The sequence below is a fragment of the Acomys russatus genome, chromosome 29 (genome assembly GCF_903995435.1).
Source record: "Acomys russatus chromosome 29, mAcoRus1.1, whole genome shotgun sequence".
Taxonomy (NCBI): domain Eukaryota; kingdom Metazoa; phylum Chordata; class Mammalia; order Rodentia; family Muridae; genus Acomys; species Acomys russatus.
This window is the reverse complement of record NC_067165.1, coordinates 30,074,477-30,097,006: the sequence shown is the minus strand read 5'-3', so window position 1 is coordinate 30,097,006 and position 22,530 is coordinate 30,074,477. Positions and strand designations below refer to the sequence as shown.

The following is a 22,530-nucleotide window of genomic DNA, read 5'->3' as shown; positions in this document are numbered from 1 at the left end:
GTAGCCTTGGCCATCCTAGACTCACTTTGTAGACCAGGCTGGCTTCGAACTCACAGCTATCCGCCTGCCTCTGCCTCCCGAGTGCTGGGATTAAAGGCGTGCGCCACCACGCCTGGCTAGTTTTGTTATTCTTTGTGTGCTGGAAGCAGGGGACCCAAGCCAGAGCCTGCTACAAGCTAAACAGACATTTTATCAATGAGCTGAAGCCCCTGCCTTCCCATGTTTTTTTCTATTTTCATAGTTTTTGTTTTGTTTTTAAGACAGCGTTTCTTGCAGGGCATGGTGGTGCATGCCTTTAATCCCAGCACTCAGGAAGCAGAGGCAGGCGGATCACTGTCTATAGCCCGGTCTACAAAGCAAGTCCAGGACAGCCAAGGCTACACAGAGAGACTCTGTCTCGAAAAACCAAACCAAACCAAACCAAAAGAAAACAAAAAAAGGGAGCAAACATCAAAAAACCAAAACAAAGGTATAGATTTTGAGTCCCACATGCCACTCACTGGAGTTAGCCATCTCAACTTGACCTTAGTGTATTGAGGAGAGCAAAGAGCCTATGAACCTGACCCTTAGTAAGGTGCCATCCCTAAGTGTACTTCCAACTTTGAAACAATGATGGAAGTTGTCAGCTCAGACACCTGAACTTGGTGGCTAGTGCCTTTAATCCCAGCACCCATGGAGGCAGAGGCAGATGCGTTTCTGTGAGTTTAAGGCCAGAGTATCGGTTGAAGAGAAGGCACAGTTAGGAGAGGGAGCCCAGAGAGATACGAAGGTGGTGATTAGACCTGGGAAGATGGGTGACAGGAGAACAGAAGGCCTGTAGAGAAAAGAGAAACACTGTGTCTGTGTGTATGTGTGTGTGTGGGCATCTCTGTGAGAAACTGGAGACCTAATTCAGGGTAGGCTTCGGAGAGAATATGAGGGGACTCCAGCAGAGATGCCTATTAGCAGGGGCCACGGAGACAGAAGAAGACACCCTCTAAGTAGACAAGACTCCTAGCAGTGGGAGGGGAACAGCAACCCACCCACAAAATCCTTGACCCCAAATTTACCCTGCCTACAAGATGCACAGGAATAAAGAAAGAGCAGCTGGAACAGAGATTGAGGGAACGTCCAACCAATATCTGGCTCAACCCAAGACCCACCCCACGGGAGAGAGACAGCCAACCCCTGACACTGTTAACGAGACTCTACTAAGCTTGCAGACAGGAGCCTAGCAGAGCCGTCCTCTGAGAGGCTCCACCCAGCAGCAGTTGGAAACAGATGCTGAGATTCATAGCCAGACGTTGGGCAATGCTTAGGGAGTCTTGTGGAAAAGTGGGGGAAGGAGAAAAGGACCTGGAGGTGACAGGAGCTCCACAGAAGACCAACAGAGCCAACTAGCCAGGGTCCAGAGGGGCTTGCTGAGACTGAAGCTCCAACCAAGGACCGTGCATGGACTGGACCTAGGCCCCTTGCATAGATGTAGCCAATGGGCAGCTCAGGCTTCATGTGGGTACTCTAGGAAGGGGAGAGGGGCGTGTCCCTGACTTGAACTCTGTTGCCAGCTTTTTGATCACTCCCCCTCAAATAGAACTGCCTTACCATGCCACAGAGGAAGAGGACAGGCTCAGTCCTGGTGTGACTTGGTGAGCGGTGTGTGTGTGTGTATTGGAATGGGGGTTCCTTTTTCTGAGGAATAGGGGAGGGGGATGGGGAAGAGAGAGGGAGGGTGGGACTGAGAGGAGGGACGGGGGACTACAACCAGAATGTAAAGTGAATAAATAAATATATTAATAACAATAATAAGAAAGGCAGTTATACAGAGAAACCCTGCTGAAAAGAATGTCACTTGAACAGTCTAAAAAAAGGGGGCTGCGGCTGGACGTGGTGGTGCACGCCTTTAATCCCAGCACTTGGGAGGCAGAGGCAGGCGGATCGCTGTGAGTTCGAGGCCAGCCTGGTCTACAAAGTGAGTCTAGGACAGCCAAAGCTATCACAGAGAAACCTTGTCTCGAAAAACCAAAAATAAATAAATAAATAAATAAATAGGAGGGCTGCTCTCTGCTGTTGAGAACAACATGGTTGACAATGTGTTATTTTTATTTCCAGCGTTTCAAATTGCCTTGACACCAAACAGGCTGGATTGTGCTACCAAAATTACAATACCGTTAAGTTACTTGAAGAAAATTTAAATTACACGATTTCTTTATTGTGTGGGTATGTGTCACAGCTTGCACGAGGAAGTGAGCTAATTTACAGGAGTCAGTTCTCTCCTTCCAGTCTAAGGGTCCCAGGATGGTCTTTGGGTCCGCTATCGGACCCTGGAGCCAAGCACTGACGCCACCGTCAGGGTAAATGAGGGTGTGGCCCGTGGCGAGACCGGGAAGACGGTGCGTGGGAGAAGAAGGCCGAGTTTTGCTCCCAGATTTCAGAGCCTTTACGTAGGTACAGTGCCTTGGGGGCGTGGCTGGCTTCGTGGCTTTGGGCGAGGCGTGTCAGGGGGCGTGGCCTGCTGCTGGTGCAAGGCGGATCACGGAGCTGTTGTGGGCGTGGTCTGGCGCGGGGGCGGGCCCTGAGACCGATCCCACACGCCCCCCAGCGGAGGCCCCGGAAGGGACCATTTGCGCTTCCGTCTCCGCCGGGGCCGCACGGAGGGCGGAGTTGCGGCCCGAGGACGCGACGCGAGCCCAGTTCCGGCGAGGAGGCCGCGCCAGTGACAGCGATGGCGGCGGAGTCGGCGCTCCAAGTTGTGGAGAAGCTGCAGGCGCGCCTGGCCGCGAACCCGGACCCCAAGAAGGTGAGCGGCGGGCGGGAGGGCTGCGCGGGCGGGCGTTGGGCGCGGCGCGGGCCCCGTAACGGTCGCGGGGCGGGTTGTGGTCCGGTCCTCCTCGGACCCGGAGTCAGGCCCCACGGAGCGGCGCGGGGCAGCAAGGAGTTCGCAGCTGGCGAGCGCGTCACGGCTGGGTACTGAGGACCCTAGGGGGGCGCGGACGGCCTGGCCTCTTTGCTTTCCCCCGGGGCAGTCACACCAGCTGTTTCTCCCCGTCCCAGCCGAGTGACTTCTGTCCGCCTGGTTGGGGTCCGGTACCAACGCCGCTCACCAGCTCGAGGACCTCCCGCTACTTCCCCTGCCCTTTAACTGAGAAAACGGGGAAAGCTTTGGGTTTTCGAGCTCCGCTCCTGGAACTCGGGTCCTGGGCGACGGCGTGAGCGTGTTACATGGTCTGACTTACTGAAAGGTGGGACCCGACGGCGGTGAGGAACCATGTTTAGTTGCACTTAGCTATTTTGTTGCTTCGATTAGAAACTGTTACCTTTAAATATATTTGTTTCCCCTTCCTGGCCTCCCGGTGACTCGGCTTCTCAGTGGGCTGGGAGAGAGGGTACGATGGGAGTGTGAATCGTTTTCATTGAAGTCTCTGGCTGAAAACACCGACGGGTGTGAATATTGCTTGTCAGCATTCTAGCCTGGGCCGGTGCGTGGTTCCTGAAAGGTGAAGTCTTGGGCGAGCTGAGTGGAAGAGGAAGTAGTGGAGGGAGGCAGTCTAGGTTCCCTTCCAGTACCAGCTCTGGACTTGGGGGGAGTTCTTTGCTCAGCCTGTCTCTTCTCTAGTTTCTTCCCGAAATGCCAGCTGGACCCAAGTGTTAATCGCCATCTTTAAGAATTTCCAGTTAGGGGTTGGGGATTTAGCTCAGTGGTGGAGCGCTTGGCTAGCAAAGCGCAAGGCCATGGTTTCGGTCCTCAGCTCTGGGGGCGGGGGCGAGCATTTCCAGTTAAGGACACCATTCACTCTTCTTGTTCTAAGGGTCACAGAGGCGGTTTTTTCAGTTTGAAGGTTGAACACTGCCTCTCACCGCCAGTCCACTTTTTAAATCCCTTCCTTCAGCTCAGAGATACACTTCTTCAGAAGTTGTGTTATAAATCCATGAGAACTTAGATATTTTAATTGTCTTTTTTTTTTTTTAAACTTTCTATGGAGGCTTTGGAACCCTTCATAGACATATTTACAAGTTTCTTTTTACAATGACTCTTTGTGGTACCTAATAAATGGTCATTATTTACAAGTACCAGTTTGTCTTCCTGCTTTGTGACTGACCCTAAAGATAACATCTATAGAGTTGTTTTTTTTTTCTCGCATTAGAATTTAAATTTTGAAATGGCCTGTCTAGTTGTGCATGAAATGTTGTTAGGAAAGTTTTAAGGAGGCGGCGGCTTCTTCTTCTTCTTCTTCTTCTTCTTCTTCTTTTTTTAACTCCTAATTTTTTCAAAGAGTATTTAGTATTTTTATTGTTGTTTGGTTCTTATGGTACTGGCATTTGAACCCAGAGACTCATATGCAAACACTAGTAGGCAAGCACTCTACCACTGAAAGCTGTATTTGGCTTTTCTTTTCCTAGATAAAAAAGATAGAAAGTGTGGTGCTTAGAAAGTGGGGTGCTTAAAGGCGAGCTTAAAGGAATTAAGACCACTTTTAATCCCAGCACTCTGGAGGCAGAGGCAGACCGATCTTCCTGAGTTCAAGGCCATCCTGGTTTACAAAGTGAGTCCAGGACAGCCAAGGAACACAGAGAAACCATGTCTTGGGTGGTGGTGGGGGGGAAAGAAAGAAAAGAAAAAGATAGAAAATTAATTACCTTGGGGCTGGAGGTGTAGTTCAGTAGCAGCTACCTGTGCTGCTCACTAGGGAGGGAGAACTGGTTGTGTTGTGAAGGGAGCAGGGTGACGGTGAGGAGACTGTCAATCGACCCCGTTGCAAAGAGCTTCACAGCGCTGACATTCAGAAACAAGCTGACTGCAGAGGGAAAATTGCAAGCCGGCACACTGGCTTTCCAGCCTCCGTTTAACACGGCAAGCTCTCACAGGTTCCTGAAATGGCAAGATGATTATAGAGCAGTATTGAATGTGCAACCAAATCCTGCTTCCAGACCATTATTAGTCAAAAGCCTGATTCCACACCTGGGTTTTTGAGATTCCTGCTATTGATTTTGTTTGTTTTGTTTTTTTAGGTTTTTGAGGAAGGGTTTCTGTGTGTAACAGCACTGGCTGTCCAAGGCTTCCTTTGTAGAGCAGGCTGGCCTAGAACTCAGAAATCTGCCTGCCTCTGCCTCCAGAGTGCTGGGATTAAAGGCGTGCACCACCACGCCCTGCTGGATTTTGGTATTTTAAGTGTAAATTAACCATGTGTCCACTCTACATCTGTCCAAGTTCTAGGCTCACTTGTTAGAGATGGTACTGGGGGATGACTTAGCTTTTGTTCCCATTGGGTTGGAAATGATTTTTGTGACTGATAAAGTGAACATTCCCTTATTAGTTTGAGTGTGGAAATCAGACGCGTGTGGGTTGATGGAGATGGAGAACTAGGAGGTCGCTGTTGGGAGTGTATTTGGCTCTCAGGGTAGAAGCAGTGGTAGGAGAGCCAGAGAGTCTTAAGCATGCTACTGTGCAAATTCTTTATTTCTCAATCACCTGCTGTGAGTTTTTGCTGGCTCTGTAGATGCTGCTTTGGGTTGATAACACAAGAGCCCATCTACTTGAGGATGCCCATAGTGTTCACTCCTTGTTATTGCTTCATTCTTTCTTGGAATTTGCTGAAAACTGGGGATGGTGAAGTATTTTTCTCTGATATTGGGCCAAATAAGCTTGGAAATCTCAAGATTTTATTTTGCACGCCAGCCCAAAGGTAAGCGACAGGCAGCTGTCACTTTTCCAGTTAGTGTTAAGCTTGGGATAAACACATCCTTGGTGACTTCTGACTCCATCCTTCTAGGTCGGCTGTGTAGAGATCCTGTAACTCTGTGTCCTTGTGACCTCCTTTGCCACGTGGATTGTAAGCTGTCAAGCAAGTAGCATGGTGCTGAGGGAAAGTACCTGCTGTCTTCTTTTCTGCTAAGTGCCGGGCAGATGAGCTAGGCCTATGTTCCTTTCCTTTTAAGGACAGTGATAATTATGTTAGGTCTTTATGGCTTTTTAGGCAAGCTATGGAACTTCATTGGACCCAGGTTCAATATCAGTAAAATAGGATGATAATACCCACTAGACAGGGTCAAATGAGACTTACCATACCAGGCACACAGTTTACATAGTAGATGGTATATAAATCTCCCCTTCTAGGGGTTCCACATTAGGGGAGAACCACCTTCCCCCCCCCCCCCCAAATAGGATTTCTCTGTGTAGGTTGGCTGTCCTGGAACTCACTCTGTAGACCAGGCTACCCTTGATTCCCCTGCCCCTGTAATCCCAGCACTCGGGAGGCAGAGGCAGGTGGATCGATGTGAGTTCTGAGGCCAGCCTGGTCTACAAAGTAAGTCCAGAACAGCCAAGGCTACACAGAGAAACCCTATCTTGGAGGAAAAAAAAAGATTTGCCTGCCTCTGCCTCCCAAGTGCTGGGAGTAAAGGTGTGAGCCACCACTGCCGAGCTGAACTACTCATTTTAACTCTTTCCAATAATTCCAGATTTCCCTTTCAGAAAATGTTATTGGCATTAGCCTTTTCGCTTCTAGCCTATGTGACAGAGTATTTCCTGAGTTGGATAATAGAGGAAGTGGAGTTTAAGTACAATTTTTACTCCATTAATTTTCATATTCCCTAGATACACCACTGGGCCTCTAATTCCCAGTCAAACAAGATTGTCACCTGTGATCCAATTGCTCTGCCTAGAGACCATGTTAAGTAATTATGGAAGTAGAATGACCAGAAAAACATACCTGTTGCTCCACCTTGTAGTAATGTAACATACCACTTATAGCCTAAGCTACAATGAAGAGAGAACAAGTCTTGATGTCTAATATTTAAATGTAAAGGCAGCCAGTTATCTATTTTATTTTCTTATAGCTATTAAAAAATATTTAGCTGGGCATGGTGGTGCACGCCTTTAATCCCAGCACTTGGGAGGCAGAGGCAGGTGCATTGCTGTGAGTTTGAGGCCAGCCTGGTCTATAGAGTGAGTGCAGGACAGCCAGAGCTGTTACACAGAGAAACCCTACCTCAAAAAACCATAAATAAATAAATAAATAAATAAATAAATAAATGTATGTTTATTTTTGTTTTTTATGTGTGTGCGTTTTACCTGCTTATATGTATGTGCACCAAATGCATGCCTGATGGCCATGAAGGCCAGGAGAGGGCATTGGGTCCTGTAGAACTGGAGACAGACAATTGTGAGCTACCAGATGGGTTCTGGAAACTGAGCTCAGGTCTTCTGCAAGAGTAGCCAGTGCTCTTAGCCACTGGACCATCTCTTGATCTCTGTTTTGGCTTTTTAAAAACTACACTTGCTAATGCACATGTCTGTGTGCATGTTAGTGGGCACCCTCAGAAGCCAGCGGAGGGCATTAGGTGCTCGGAAGCTGGAGTAGCAGGTGGCTGTGAAGTGCCAGATGGTGCTGGGGACTGAACTTGGATTCTCTGGACAAGGAACATGTGCTCTTAACCACTGACCCATTTCTCAAGTCCCATGTTTTGGTTTTTTGAGTGAGGATTTGCCATGTACCATGGCCTGGTACTTAATATGTAGCCCAGGCCGGCACAAGACTCTGAGTGCTGGATTAAATGGGTATACTACCATAGCTGGCTCAGTTGCTTGTTGTACACTGCTGTGCTTCACTGCACTCCCTGTATGGAAAGTGTTTATGCACATATCCATTCTTAGAAAAAGGCTTAGCCGATCCTGGCTTCTGTTAGAAATTAAGTAAGAGCCGGGCGTGGTGGTGTATGCTTTTAATCCCAGCACTTGGGAGGCAGAGGCAGGTGTATTGCTGTGAGATCGAGGCCAGCCTGCTCTACAAAACAAGTCCAGAACAGCCAAGACTACACAGAGAAACCCTGTCTCGAAAAACCAAAACCAAAACCAAAACCAAAACCAAAAAAAAAAAAGAAAGAAATTAAGTAGGGATTGACTGAGCAGTTTCTGGTCAGTTCAGGGATAGGACATGGAAAGAGCTGTTGACTGATGAATGAAATGATTATGAAGGAACATGTGTAATTTTCATAGTGTTGCAGACACCGTGAGTGAGCACTATAGGTGGTTTGTCTCAGTGAGTCCTCACAGCTTGTGCAGCAAATGGAGAATCTAGTTTTGATGTGCAGATGAAGTAGGAAGGTTCAGAGAGGTTACTGACTTGCACAAGATCAGGCAAGAAACTGAGATGACCTGTCTGAGACTCCATCTTGAGCTGTGTTCTACCTGTTTTGACCTAGTTTTAGAGACTTTAGAAAGGAAATGGGCGAACCCAGATTTTTCTGATCTACCCAGACGTGTTTGATCATTATTAACACCAAAGCTCTGACTCCAGCATCTCAGATTGGTCTTGACTTCCCACTTGTGTTTAAAACACTTGTTAAGCACTGTAGCCCTTGAGGAAGCTTGTAGGTATTCTCTTCCTATGGAGTCCTTGTTCTGCTTTTCCTTGTGTCAGCTCTGTCGAGAATTTCCCTAAACTTTCACAGTCCTCTGAAAAGTGATAGTTGTTGGTGGCTTTCTTTTTTGTTTTGTTTTTGTGGGGAGGGGGCAGGGGTGCACTCTCTCTCTCGCGCGCTCTCTCTCTCTCTCTCTCTCTCTCTCTCTCTGAAATGCGGATAACCTTTGAACTCGAGTGATCCTCCTGTCTCAGTTTCCTAAGAGCTGGGATTATAGGCATGAGTCACCATACCAGGCCAGTTTAGTGAGGGTTTTAAAATTTTATTTATTTAGCTTGTATATGGTTGTTTTGCTTGCATGAGTGTCTATGTACTTCATGCATGCCTGGTGCCCTGGGCGGCTAGAAGAGAACATTGGATCCCCAGGAACTAGAGTAATGGATGATTTGGGCCACCATGTGAGTGTTGGGAATCAAACCCAGATCCTCTGGAAGAGTAGCCAATGCTCTCAACCACTGAGCCATTTCTCCAGCCCAACTTAGTGAGTTTTAATTCACTTCTCTGTCTCTTCTTTCCTTTTGGAGAAGAAAAGCAGTTGAAACCACAGAATCTAGCCAGGGTAGTGGCACAGTCCAGTAGGCCTGCTGTTCCAGTGGCCAAGCCTGAGAAAGTGAGTGAGACAGTCTCTAAAAGTAAAAAGAAGCTTGGTGATAGAGCACTTGTCAGCATGGGTCACCAAATAGGTTCAATCTCTAGTATTGGGAGAAGAAAAAAAAAAAAAAAACCCAGGCGTGGTAGTGCACACCTTTAATCCCAGCACTTAGGAGGCAGAGGCAGGCAGATTGCTATGAGTTTGAGGGCAGCCTGATCTACAAAGTGATCTCTAGGACAGCCAAGACTACACAGAGAAGCCCTGTCTCAAAAAACAAAAACAAAAAATTTTTTGCCTTTATTCCCAGCACTTAGGAGGCAGAGTTAAACGGATGCCTGTGAGTTTGAGGCCAGCCTGGTCTACAAAGTGAGTTCAGGACAGCCAGAGCTATTACACAGAGAAAACTCTGTCTTGAACGCCCCCCCCCAAAAAGCCTAAAAACAACAAAAGAGGGTTTGGAAGATAGAGCTCATTTGGTAACATACTTCAGAAGCATTAGGGCCTGGGTTCAATCCCCTGTACCCATGTAAAAATGCTGGACATGACATTGAACTCTTGTAATTCCAGAGTTGGAGATGCAGAGGCAGCCCTAGGATTCATGAGCCAGTAAACTTAGCCTAATTGGTGAGCTCCAGGCCAGTGTTAGACCGAGCATCAAAGGAGGTGGGCTGTGATTGGTGGTGGTGGTGGTTTTTTTGTTTTTGTTTTTGTTTGTTTTGTTTTTTGTTTTTTGAGATAGGGTTTCTCTCTGTGTGTAGTGCTAATCTGGCCTCTCTTTATAGACCTGGCTAGCCTCAAACTCACAGAGAGTTACCTTTACCTCTTGAGTGCTGGGATTAAAGGCCTGCCACCACCACGTGTGGCTGTGATTGTTTTTGAGACGAGGTGGTCCCTATTTAGACTAGGCTGATCACTGCTCCTCACCTGACCAGCCTGGTCTACAGAGAGAGCTCCAGGACAGCCAGGGCTGCACAGAGAAACCCTGCCTTGAAAAACCAATAATTAAATAAATAAGTGCGCTCACAGTCATTAGCATGAAAAGCATAGCACCAAGCAAACACTTGATCATCAGATAGTCTCACCTGCTCCAGAGAAGCTGGTTGTGATTATAGACATTAATATTTGTCTCATTCTCTCTGCAGCTATTGAAATATTTGAAGAAACTTTCCATCTTGCCTATCACAGTAGACATTCTTGTGGTAAGGATTTTTTTTTTTAAAGATTTATTTATTATTTATACAGTATTCTACCCCTATGTGTGACTGCATGCCAGAAGAGGGCACCAGATCTCATTATAGATGGTTGTGAGCCTCCATGTGGTTCCTGGGAATTGAATTCAGGACCTTTGGAAGAACAGCCAGTACTCTTAACCTCTAAGCTATCTCCTATCTCCCTAGCCCCGAACTTTTTAAACTGTAAATATTATGTGACTGTATTGCAAATGTTTCCCACTAGACAGAGGGTAGAGGGAGACCTAGAGGATAGGCTTTATAAGCCAAAGAAGCCAGACACAAAACACTGCATACTGTAGGGTTCTGTTTATATGCAATGTCCAGAATAGGGAAAGCTGTAGACAGGAAGTAGAGATGTGTGGTGGTTCTAGTGCCTGGGGAAATTGGAAGGAACAGGGCTTCTTTTTATGTTCTGGAATTAGGTGGTGGTAATTCTTAAAAAGAATGTTCTAGAAATCACTATGTAAGACTGTGAATTTATGTCATGTGCCAAGGTGCGCCGGCATGCTGTGGAGCAAAGATATTCAAGTGCCCTTAGCTGAATTACATGCCAATCCCTGTTATGTAAACTTTAGTTCAAAATTTAAAGATTTATTCTTTTATGTATATGTGTGTGTGCCTATGTGACTTATGAGTTCTCAAATGCCCAAAAGGGCATAGGACCTCACATTCCCTGGAACTGGAGTTAAGGCCATTGGGAACTTCGTGTTGTGGGTGCTGGGAATTGAATTTTGGTCCTCTGCAAGGGCAGTAATTCTTCTTAAGTGCAAAGCCATCACTTTAGCCCTCAGTTCAACTTTTATTTTATTTTTTGGTTTTTAGGTATTCTTTTGAGACAAGGTTTCTCAGTGTAGCCTTGGCTGTCCTGGACTCCCTTTGTAGACTAGGCTGGCCTCAAACTCACAGAGATCCACCTGCCTCTGCCTTCCAAGTGATAGGATTAAACTCAGTTCAAATTTTAAATCCATGAGGTACGTAAGAGATAGGTGAATGCTTAAAGAGTGCTTACTGTTCAGTTTTTAGCACTCACACTAAGCAACGCACAACTGCCTGTTAACTCTAATTGGCCTCTGAGGCCAACTTTAAAATTTTTAGTACATGAAAAGAATATTGGCTTTGGCATCTGCTATTCCTAGATTTTAATCCAACTTCTAGTCGGCATGATTGTGTGTGCCTTTGCAGGTGAGTCTCTGAGTTCAAGTCCAGCCTGGTGTACATAGTGAACCCTGTCCTTAAAAACAAAAAGAAAATCAGCCAGGCGTGGTACCTGAACACCTTTAATCCCAAAATTTGGGAGGCAGAGGCAGGTGGATTGATGTGAGTTTCAGGACAGCCTGGTCACTGTCCAAGACAGTGAGGGTGACAAAGAGAAACCCTGTCTCGGTGGTGGTGGGGGGTGGGGGGTAGTGGGGGGTGGTGGGAGGTGGTGGGGGGTGGTGGGGTGGTGGTGGAATCAAACCCAGCTAGCTTCTATGGCTTTGGGCTGATTCCTTCCTCAAGGGTTAGGATGAACACTGACTCAGAGAGAGTCAGGATCTTCAGCCCAGGGCCTAACCCCACCCCACCTTGTTACATTGTTACGGTTCTGAGGTGGTTTGATGATACCCATATCTAATCCAGTGAGTTTTGTGATTTTGTGTCAGATATCTTGGGCATAGGCAACAAAATAACTCAGTATAATACTCAGCTGTCTGAGTAGAGAAGGTGTTCGTTGCTTTCTTCAAACAGGAGCCTTGTTTCTGCAGAAAACTCTGCCTAGTCTCAGGATCCTCAATTAATTCCTTTCTTAACTTTGTAGGAGACTGGGGTAGGGAAAACAGTAAACAGCTTTCGGAAACATGAGCAAGTGGGAAACTTTGCCAGAGACCTGGTGGCCCAGTGGAAGAAGCTGGTTCCAGTAGAGAGGTAAGAACAGTTTCTTCTTTGCTTGTTCTGCTTCTTATGTCAAATAACTATGTTGCTTCAATTATAAAACTAAACTATAATTAGAATATATGATAAAGTATTAAGAATAAAAATTTCAAGCCGGGCGTGGTGGCGCACGCCTTTAATCCCAGCACTCGGGAGGCAGAGGCAGGCGGATCGCTGTGAGTTCGAGGCCAGCCTGGTCTACAAAGTGAGTCCAGGATGGCCAAGGCTACACAGAGAAACCCTGTCTCGAAAAAAACCAAAAAAAAAAAAAAAAAAAAAAAAAAAAAAAAAAAAAAAAAAAAATTTCAAGCGCTGGGTGCAGTGGTGCACACCTTTAATCCCTGCCCTCAGGAGGCAGAAGCAAGCAGATTTCTGAGAGTTCAAGGCCAGCCTGGTCTACAAAGTGAGTCCAGGACAGCCAAGGCTACAGAGAGAAACTCTGTCTCGAAAATAATATTTTCTTAGGGGACCAGGGAGATAGCCCGGTGAAGGCACCTGCTGCCAAGCTTGAAAACCTCGATTCTTGGAACCTATGTGGTGAAAGGAGAGATCTGGCTCCCAAAGGCTGTCTTCTGACCTCCAAATGTGCACAGGCATGCTGGTTTTTTTTTTTTTTGAGACAGGGTCTCTGTCTCTGTTTCTCTCTCTCTCTCTCTCTCTCTCTCTCTCTCTCTCTCTCTCTCTCCCTCCCTCCCTCCTTCCCTCCCTCCCTCTCCCTCTCCTTCTCCATCTCTTTCCCTCTCTTTCCCTCTCTTTCCCTCTCCCTTCCTTCTTCTCTCCTTCCATCTGCCTGTGAATGCTGGAATTAATGAAATGGGCCACCTGGTGCTGGGGTAACATTTTGTTGGGTGTTTTTTGTTTTGTTTGGCTTGATGCTGAGGGTTGAGCCCACAGTTTGTCAAATAGTAAGCACATATTTCACCACTGAATTGCCTTTCTGATTGTTCTCTCTTTCTTTATTATTTTGGGGGGCTGGTGGTGCTCAGAGGTCAGAGGATAGATTTTGAGATTCAGTTTTCTTTTGCCACCATGAGACTGGACTCAGGTCTTCAGGCTTGCGTGTCAAGTGTGTTTACCTATTGAGCCATCATGTTGGCCTTAATCTCTTCTTCAGACAGGCTCTCATTCTGTGGCTCGATCTGGCTTTGAGCATGCAGTGTAGCGCCTTGAGCATCTGATCCCTCAACAGTCCTCCCTTAGTCTCCTTGGTACCGGGATTACAGGTGTGAGCCGCCACTCTTGACCTGGGCTCTGTTGTTGCTTGTTTTGTTCTGTGGTGAGGGGGGGTCTCCTGTAGCCTATTGACATTGAACTTGCTTTGTAGCAGAGGGTGGCCTTGAACTTCTGGTCCTCCTTACCCACCTTCCAAGTGTTGAGATTGCAGCTGTACCCTCCATGCCTGAGATCAGGGTCTGGGACTTTGTCTGAAGAGGTCTTTGCTCAGATCTCCTTCTGCTTTTGCTTTTATTTTAGAAATAATGAGGCCGAGGATCAGGATTTCGAGAAGAACAGTTCCCGCAAGCGTCCCCGAGATGCTCTTCAGAGGGAGGAGGAAATGGAGGGGGACTACCAGGAAAGCTGGAAAGCCTCTGGCAGCCGCTCCTACAGCCCTGAGCACAGACAGAAAAAACACAAAAAACTCTCCGAGCCTGAAAGGCCTCACAAAGTGTCTCACAGTCACGAGAGGAGGGATGAAAGGAAGCGGTGTCACCGAGTGTCACCACCATATTCTTCAGATCCTGAGTCTTCTGACTATGGCCATGTTCAATCCCCTCCACCTTCCAGTCCTCATCAACTGTACACAGACCACTACAGGTCCCCCGAGGAGGACCATGAGCCCATCGTTTCACACCAGAAGCTGGCTAAAGTTCACAGTAATACCTTTCAGGACAGACTAGGGGTTGGTCAAGAACGACACCTGGGTGAGCACCAAGGGAAAGGGACTGTCAGCCAAAACAAGCAGCACAAGTCTCCCCACAAGGAGAAACGCCCTGTGGGTGCAAGAGGGGATGAGCAGACCTCTGCCCTGGGCAGAGAGAAGTCACACAAGACCTCTTCCAAAGAGGAAAGCCGAAGGCTACTCTCAGGGAACAGTGCCAAGGAGAAGCCGCCCTCTAGTGTTGTCAAGAAAGAGAAAGACAGAGAGGGCAACAGTGTCAAGAAGTTTCCCCCTGCCTTGGAGGTTGCTTCAGACAACCACGTTAGAAAGCCCAAACACAAGGACTCTGAGAAAGCCAAACCTGACAAAAACAAGCAGAGTGTAGATGGCTTAGACTCGGGGCGAGGGACAGGAGACCTGTTGCCCAAAGCAAAAGACAAAGTTCCCAACCACCTGAAGGCTCAGGAAGGGAGAGTAAGAACTAACTCAGATCGAAAGTCACCAGGCTCTCTCCCTAAAGTAGAGGAGACGGACATGGATGACGAGTTTGAGCAGCCCACCATGTCCTTTGAGTCATACCTCAGCTATGACCAGCCTCGGAAGAAAAAGAAGAAGGTTGTGAAAACTACAGGCACTGCACTTGGAGAAAAAGGACTTAAAAAAAAGGATTCTAAAAGCACTAGTAAAAACTTGAACTCAGTTCAGAAATTACCCAAGGTGAATGAAAACAAATCAGAGAAGTTGCAGCCCGCTGGAGCCGAACCCACCAAGCCTCGAAAGGTAAGCTCTGCACTCAGCGTCCGGCTTGCTGAGCGCACACAGCCCACCTGCCTTGCTGCTTGGCGTGCGTAGTACAACCGGTTGAGTTTTGAATATTAGTAATATTCTCTGAGCCTCACTAGTGGCTAGCATGGGTAGACCCAGGATAAAATTATTCTGGGCTAGAGAGGTAGCTCAGTAGCACAGTGCTCACTGAGAGTGTATGAGACCCTAGATTTACCTCAAAAATATTTCCCCAAAGCATTGCTTTTGCCCTGTCCGTGTTTATTTTTTTACCTGGATGGTGTCATTCATGACTTCTATGCCCATCTAGCCTGGATCTATCTGCTTGTGAAGTATGCTTGGTTAACTCAACTGCAGGGAGGAACGCTGTGTTTAAGGATGGGTTCTGCACTCTGTCTCTTGCAGGTCCTTCCTGATGTGCTGCCAGCATTGCCAGACATCCCCTTACCTGCCATACACGGCAACTACCGTCCACTTCCTTCCCTCGATTTGATTTCCTCCTTCCAGCCAAAGAGAAAAGGTAATTTGGACATCTTTTCGCTTATTTTTTTTTATTTATTTATTTTTATTGTTGAAATATGGTCTCATTGTGTAGCCTTGGCTAGCCTGGAACTCACTTTGTAGACCTTGCTGACTTTAAACTCAGATTCACCTGTCTCTGCCTCCCAAGTGCTAAGATTAAAGGTTACATAAATATATAGAAATGTGTATATTTATTTTGTTGCTTTCAAAACAGGGTTTTTCTGTGTAGCCCTGGCTATTTCTGGATGTGCTTTGTAGGCCAGGCTATCTTTCGACCTCACAGAGATCTGTCTGCCTCTACCTCCCTGAGTGTTGGGATTATAGGCGTGCACCACTGTGCCTGGCTAATACTTTCTTATCTTACCTGTGTGAATTTTGCCTGCATATATGCCTGTGCCCCATGTGTGGCCCAAGGAGCTAGAAGAGGAAGTTGGAGCCCTTGGGACTGGAGTTACAGAACATGGTGGGCAGCCATGTGCTGCCTTTTGTGACCTGTTGTGACTGGCTGGTTTTTCTTCCTACAGCATTCTCTTCATCCCAGGAAGAAGAAGAAGCGGGATTCACAGGACGCAGAATGAATTCTAAGATGCAGGTGTATTCAGGTTCCAAGTGTGCCTATCTCCCCAAAATGATGACCTTGCAGCAGCAGTGTCTTCGGGTGCTTAAGAACAATATTGACTGTGAGTCCCCAACCTCTCAAGCACATTGCTACGCGGGGACTTCGTCACTGGGGCTCTTAGCTGCCATTCAGCACTCACCTTCTCACCTCTGGTTTCTCTGCAGCCATCTTTGAAGTGGGAGGAGTCCCCTATTCTGTTCTTGAGCCTGTCTTGGAGAGGTGCACCCCTGATCAGCTCTACCGAATAGAGGAGTGCAATCACGTGAGTGTCCTCCATGGGAACAGTGCAGCTTCCTGGCTCTGCTGTCTCTGGATCTGCTGTGCTGAAAGCTAGATCACTGATCCGGGCATGTTTGCTTTGCATCTGGGCCTGCAAACAAGCATATTTTTTGTGCCCGCTCCTGGGCTCCTTCTTTGTTTTAGCTGGTTTTTGGTTTTTCGAGACAGGATCTGGCTGTCCTGGAACTCACTCTGTAGACCAGGCTGGCCTCAAACCCAGAGATTCTCCTGTCTCTGCCTCCCGAGTGCTGGGATAAAGGCATGTACGCCACTATGGTGCTTTAAATTTTTTTTTTCATATGTGCACATATAGAGGCATGCGTGTGTTGCATTGTGGGTGTTCCCTGTGCACAGAGGTCAGTGGACAGCCTTTGTGGAGCTGCTTCTCTTGTTCCAGGGCCAAACTCAGGTCAACAGGTTTGCTGTGTGGCAAGTTCCTTTACTAGCTGAACTGTCTTGCCAGCTTTCTCCTGGGATCTTAAGCAGTAGGCTAGGATTTAAATACAGGGAAAAGGACTTTCAAGGTCTCCCTGATTTGGCAACAAAGTTTCTGGGATCCAGGGAGATGTGTCTAGTGCTGACTCTTGGGTATCTAATTAAAATGACAGCACATTCCAGATGTTTGGAGCCTTCCAGAATCCCTCCTTTAAGGCAGATACATTCATCTGATCACACTGTGCAGGACCTCCTGAAGTAGCCCTCTTTCCATGGCTGGTATTAAAGGAGTACACTGCCACCACCTGGCCATGTTTGTTTGTTGAGATAAGGGTTCTCTCTGTAACCCTGGCTGTCCTGGAAACTGCTCTGTAGAGGAAGTTGGCCTCTGCCCCTCAAGTACTGGAATTAAAGGCGTGAACCACCCCTGTCAGCTATCTTTTTTTTTCTTCCTAGTGATTTGCCTTCCTCCTAGTATTGTGGTACTGTAATAGTACTACGTAGGCCCCTGCCCCATACTATAGGCAGTGGGTCATGCCTAGGTAGAAGGGAGATACGTAGGAGAGCTTGTATAGACGTAATGTCCTGAGGCCAGCCTGGTCTACAAAGTGAGCCCAGGACAGTCAAGGCTACACAGAGAGACCCTGTCTTGAAAAATCAAAAAACAAAACAAAAGTGATGTCCTGGTCCTGGTTTCAGGTATTAATTGAGGACACAGATCAGCTGTGGAAAGTTCACTGTCACCGGGACTTTAAGGAAGAAAGACCAGAAGAGTATGAGTCCTGGAGGGAGATGTACCTGAGGCTTCAGGATGCCAGAGAGCAGCGGCTTCGCCTGCTAACAAACAACATCCGGTCTGCACACGCCAACAAGCCAAAAGGTAAAGGAAGGGGGGCTGGGCAGGGGCAGCCAGGTGGGTGCTGTAGTCAGCCGCCAAGTCTCAGTGGTCTGGTGGAATCAGGCCATTGTCCTCTGTCTCTTTACACACAGACAGGGGTAGTTTTTCTTTTCCCAGGCTATTCCCAGAGAGTGGGTTTATGGGCCCCGATGAGCCCTTGTCTGTTGCTTTTGAAAGCTTTAGACCAGTGGTTCTATGGATTGTGACCCCCTTTTAAGGGCTTAGGACTATTGGAAAACACAAACCAAAAAATATTTACATTATGGTTCAGAACAGTAGCAAAATTACAGTTGTGAAGTAGCAGCAAAGATAATCTTATGGTTCCGGGTCAGCACACCATGAGGAACTGCATTAAAGGGTGGACACATCAGGAAGGTTGAGACCCACTACTCTAGACTGTTTGTTTGTTTGTTTGTTTTTCCAGACAGGGTTTCTCTGTGTAGCCTTGACTGTCCTGGACTCACTTTGTAGACCAGGCTGGCCTCCAACTCACAGCGATCCGCCTGCCTCTGCCCTCCTGAGTGTTGGGAGTAAAGGTGGGCGCCACTATGCCCGCACTACTCTAGACTATTAATTGGCTGTAGTAACTTCTTAAGAAGGTAAATCTTGATGTTTGTATTTCTCCTCAGGGCGACAAGCAAAGATGGCGTTTGTCAACTCTGTGGCCAAACCACCTCGTGATGTCCGGCGGAGGCAGGAGAAGTTTGGAACAGGAGGAGCAGCTGTCCCCGAGAGAGTCAGGCAAGATCTCTGCTGCCTCGTGGTTTACCCTGAAGCAGAGCCAGGGGCCAGGAAGTGACTTATTTTAGGGCAGAGGCAAGCACTGTGTGCTCTTGAGTGCTTCCTGGACCTGCGCTTTCCCTCTCTGCCCCTGAGGCTGCTTCCTGGTCAGGGACCCAGGTCAATTATGTGGAAAAGGGCCTGGCTGAAGAGAGTACCTTTCTGCTTTCACTTCCTCACTTAAACACCAACACTGTTTCTAAGGTTGAAGATGCAGTTCAGCCAATAGAGTGCTTGAGGACCTAGTTTGCTCCTCAGCATGTACCTTAACGGGCAGATGGGGTGATGTGCACTTGTGATCCTTGTGCTGGGGAGGTGGGTGACCCGCTGTCAATGCAGTGGGCTCTGGGCCTCTGTGAGAGAGCCCCTCATAACTAGGTGGCTCCTGAGGAATCACACTCAAGTTGACTTCTGGCCTCCATTTGAACATGTGCCCTGGGACCCACATCTGTGTATACACACATACAAAAATAACAAATTTCCAGGGTGACTAGATTTTTCTAGGCTACATGAGCATTTTCAAATTATAGACTGACATTTTTTTTTTTTTGAGAGCTGAATGGAGATATATTTTGAAACGCTCATATTTGTCTCTCCGCTCATGTTTTTGTTTCTTTTCTGCAATCCTGAAGATTGACATCTTAACAGGCAAAGTTCATTCTCACTAAGGGTTAACAGCTGCCCCTGAGTGTTCTCCAGAGCCCAATGTGCCAGGCCCATGCGCAGAGCCACAGCAGGGTCACGCGGCAGCAGCTCTGTTCAGATTGTGTGCTGCCAGCTAATGGTCAGCTTTGTTGTGTATTGCAGGATTAAGCCAGCACCATATACAACAGGAAGCAGCCATGTTCCTGCCAGCAACAACAGCAGCAGCTTCCATTCCAGCCCCGAGGAGCCAGCCTACGATGGGCCCAGTACCAGCAGTGCCCACTCCGCTCCAGTGGCCAGCAGTTCCGTTTCCTATGACCCCAGGAAACCAGCTGTGAAAAGTAAGCACTTTTAGTGGGACCAAGGGCTGGGGGTGGCTGGCGAGCCTCACACTGGTGTCAACTGAGCATAGGTCACAAGCCAAGGGCAGGCTGGCCCTCCTCATGTGTTTTGTGCTTAGCTTATCTGGGAGACTGGGAGGACTATTTACTGCTTTGAATGTGTATGTTGAGAGTCAGCAAAGACTTCTGATTTGCCGCGCACACCATCTGTGCGCACAGCAGCCAGTCTTCAAAAGCTGTGGTGTCGGATGCTGGTTCTGCACCTGCGGCGTCTGCAAGGGTCTGCCTCATGCTAGGTTCTCTGGCAGCTTTAGCAGATAGTTCCTGCTAGTTAGTCCATTGTGGGGGCGGGGGCAGGAGGGTACACAGCCAGGGGGAGCAAACTCAGCCTGCTTTCTGCTATAAACGACTGTGGTGTACATCTGTGCTGTCACCCATCTGAAACAACTGCCTCCTGTTTCTTCACAGAAATTGCCCCGATGATGGCCAAGACAATTAAAGCATTCAAGAACAGATTCTCCCGACGATAAGCAGGGCTTGCCTTGGAGGTGGAGTCTGGGGAACAGGAATACAGGCACAGTAGAAACAGGAGAAGAGGATGTCTACAGAAGAACCATATTTTTTGCTTATGGAACTTTTGGCCTCTGTTTCCTGCACAATTGCAGGTGTCTCCCTGTCTGTGCACCTGGACCCTGCACCCCTGCCTGGAGCACACTTCAGATTTCTGAAGACAGTATGCACCTCAGTCTTACTGAGGACTTTAAGATCAGTCATACTTTTGTTGCTAATTAGCATCTTTGTAAACTATAAGAGATAGTTTTAATTAATCAATATTGTCCCCAGATGTATTTATAATACCCCCAGGGTTTTGGTTTTGTTTTTCCTTTTTTTTTTTTTCTTTCTCTTTTTCTTTTTGTCCTCTACTGTATACTTAGCCTTTTATTTCCAGGTCCTTTATTACCGTCAGATGAGCCTAGCAAAAGCCATTCTTCTCTAGGTCCGCTCTTCTGCATAGACACTGGTCTCCCAGAGCCCATGTGTCACTCGAACCCACATATGGGGCCAGGAGTGAGTGAGTGCCAGAATGCCTGTCCTCCAGGAGAGCCTTGGCATGGCCACGGTTTTGAGGGCCTCCCTCTGAGCCCCTCAGAGTTCCTGGGCAGGCACCTTTCTTCCTAATCTGTCAGTAGTATTTGTTACGGAAAGCTGTTTGCAAAGTCTAGAGTCCTTCCTGTATCTTCACGTCACACTCCTCGTCCCTGTTTTAAGGCTCACTAGAAGGCAGAACCTTAAGAGATCAATCTGTGAAGGACCTCAGCAGTTTTATAGTTTCTAGTTTCTGGTTCAGTATTTTACACACACACCCTGCCCCTTACTTTTCCTTTCCCCACACCACGGGGAAACACAGGCATGGCAGAGCTTTTGTAGCTCTGAATGTGATTTTGGGGGTTTGAAAAGCCAGCACTTTAATCTCTTGTTCCCTATGAATTACTACTAGGAGTGAATGATTTAAAAACATTGTGGTGTCCTGTTGGAAATTGCTTTTGTTTGAAGGGAGAGATCATGTGACTGGAAGAGCACACTAGCTTGCTGGGTCTGGCAGAGAACTTGCTGCTGAAGCCCTCCACTCTGAGTGTGGGGCAGAGTTAGGAGGAAAGGGCCACCATTGGGGGGGGGGCAGTGGGCTGTACCCCAGGATGGGAAGCCAGAGTTAGGAGGAAAGGGCCACCGTTGGGGGCAGTGGGCTGTACCCCAGGATGGGAAGCCAGGTCCCAGTCAGCCAGTTTTTGAGGAAGGCTTGCTCTTCCCAATTGATGTGGGGACAAGATCAGACCTAGGAGGGCAGTGCCAGCTCCTTCCTTGTGGTCAGAAAACATGGAGCTGGGAGGACTCACTTGGTTATGAGCCAAGTGAAAGATGCTGTGAACTTGAGGGGACAGACAGTCGCTAAACTGGGCCATTCCTCCTATCTAAACTTTTTAATAAAATCAACCTGGAGACCTCAGGCTAATGAAGATGCCAATGCCCCACAGGCAGCCTGCGCAGCCACAGCTGGGCCCACCTTACTGGGCACTGCTCACAGCACCTGTTGCCACAGGACACAAGTATTGCTGAGATTTTAATTTGTATTCTGGGATTGAGGAAAGCATTGTTTCTCTTGATTGCTTGTTTCACCATACCGCCTCTCTCTTAGCCTGACCTCTCAATCTACCATCAGGTCTCTTACCTAAAGTCAAGGGGACGTTTGCACTAGGAGCCAGACCCTTGCTACCTACAACAGCCCCTTCCAGGGGTTGACCACTTCAGATTTATGCCTTAGCTGTGTTTCCAAGTCTTTCCTTTGCCATTTTTCCTGTTGCAGATTCAGTTGTGTATGATCTAATTCCCCTTCTTAGGATTTTGTAGGCCTAGGGGAAAAAAGGACACACATTTGTCCATCCCAGTGTCAGCATCCGGTTTGGCACAAAAAAAGATTTCTGATGCAGCCAGTTTGCTTAGAGCCAGATCCTCCACCCCGTCAAGAGTGTCTGCATCAGGGATATAATTGGTGAGAACAGTGAGGGGCCCAGGAAGCCAACTGTCTCCACAGCCCCTCACCAACGTGCACAGTGGCCACAAAGCAGACACACGGTGATGTCCAACTCTTGGTCACATTTGTGAAAACTTGTGCAATTTCTTTCTGTGCTACACTACATACAGATCACAAACGATGGAGTAGTCCTTTGCGATCCTCGGTGTTACAAGGGGTTCTCAGGGGCTTGCTTTCTCTGTTGTGGAGGCAGGAGGGGCAGGCGTGAGCACCGTCCTGCTCTGCATTTGTATTTTGGTCCCAAAATGTAAATACAATTTTCTATGTTACTTTTTTGTGGTAACTACAAGATGAATATTTTAATTAGATAAGTTATACAAAAAGGAAAAATCCCACATCTAAATAAAAAGCAAAAAAAAAAAAAAAAAAAAAAGTGCCTGCTGAGCCTTTCTTCCTCATTGTGTAAGGGAAGAGTTATCAGTTACAAGATGCCTGCTTCCTTAACCTCGGGGGCTGTGTTCTCACTGATGGAGCTGCTAAGGCACCCTGGAAGGTCAGTATATTTTAGCTCAGTAGGAACAATCTTTTTTTGTTTTGTTTTCCTTTTTGTTTTTCAAGACAGGATTTCTCTATGTAGCCTTGGCTAACCTGGACTTGTTTTATAGACCAGGCAGCTTCGAACTCGTC

General features: G+C 47.5%; 1 protein-coding gene across 1 annotated transcript; it reads left to right on the top strand.

Annotated features, from left to right (window-relative positions):
• The first annotated feature begins 2,611 nt into the window (after window positions 1-2,611).
• On the top strand, window positions 2,612-20,985 carry Eloa (elongin A). Its single transcript, XM_051172104.1, has 11 exons — window positions 2,612-2,776; window positions 10,132-10,188; window positions 12,020-12,126; window positions 13,606-14,791; window positions 15,200-15,314; window positions 15,841-15,996; window positions 16,100-16,197; window positions 17,349-17,529; window positions 18,177-18,288; window positions 19,135-19,313; window positions 19,782-20,985. The coding sequence occupies exons 1-11, from the start codon at window positions 2,702-2,704 to the stop codon at window positions 19,841-19,843; spliced, it is 2,328 nt and encodes a 775-aa protein (XP_051028061.1). The 5' UTR covers window positions 2,612-2,701; the 3' UTR covers window positions 19,844-20,985.
• The last annotated feature ends 1,545 nt before the right edge of the window (window positions 20,986-22,530 follow it).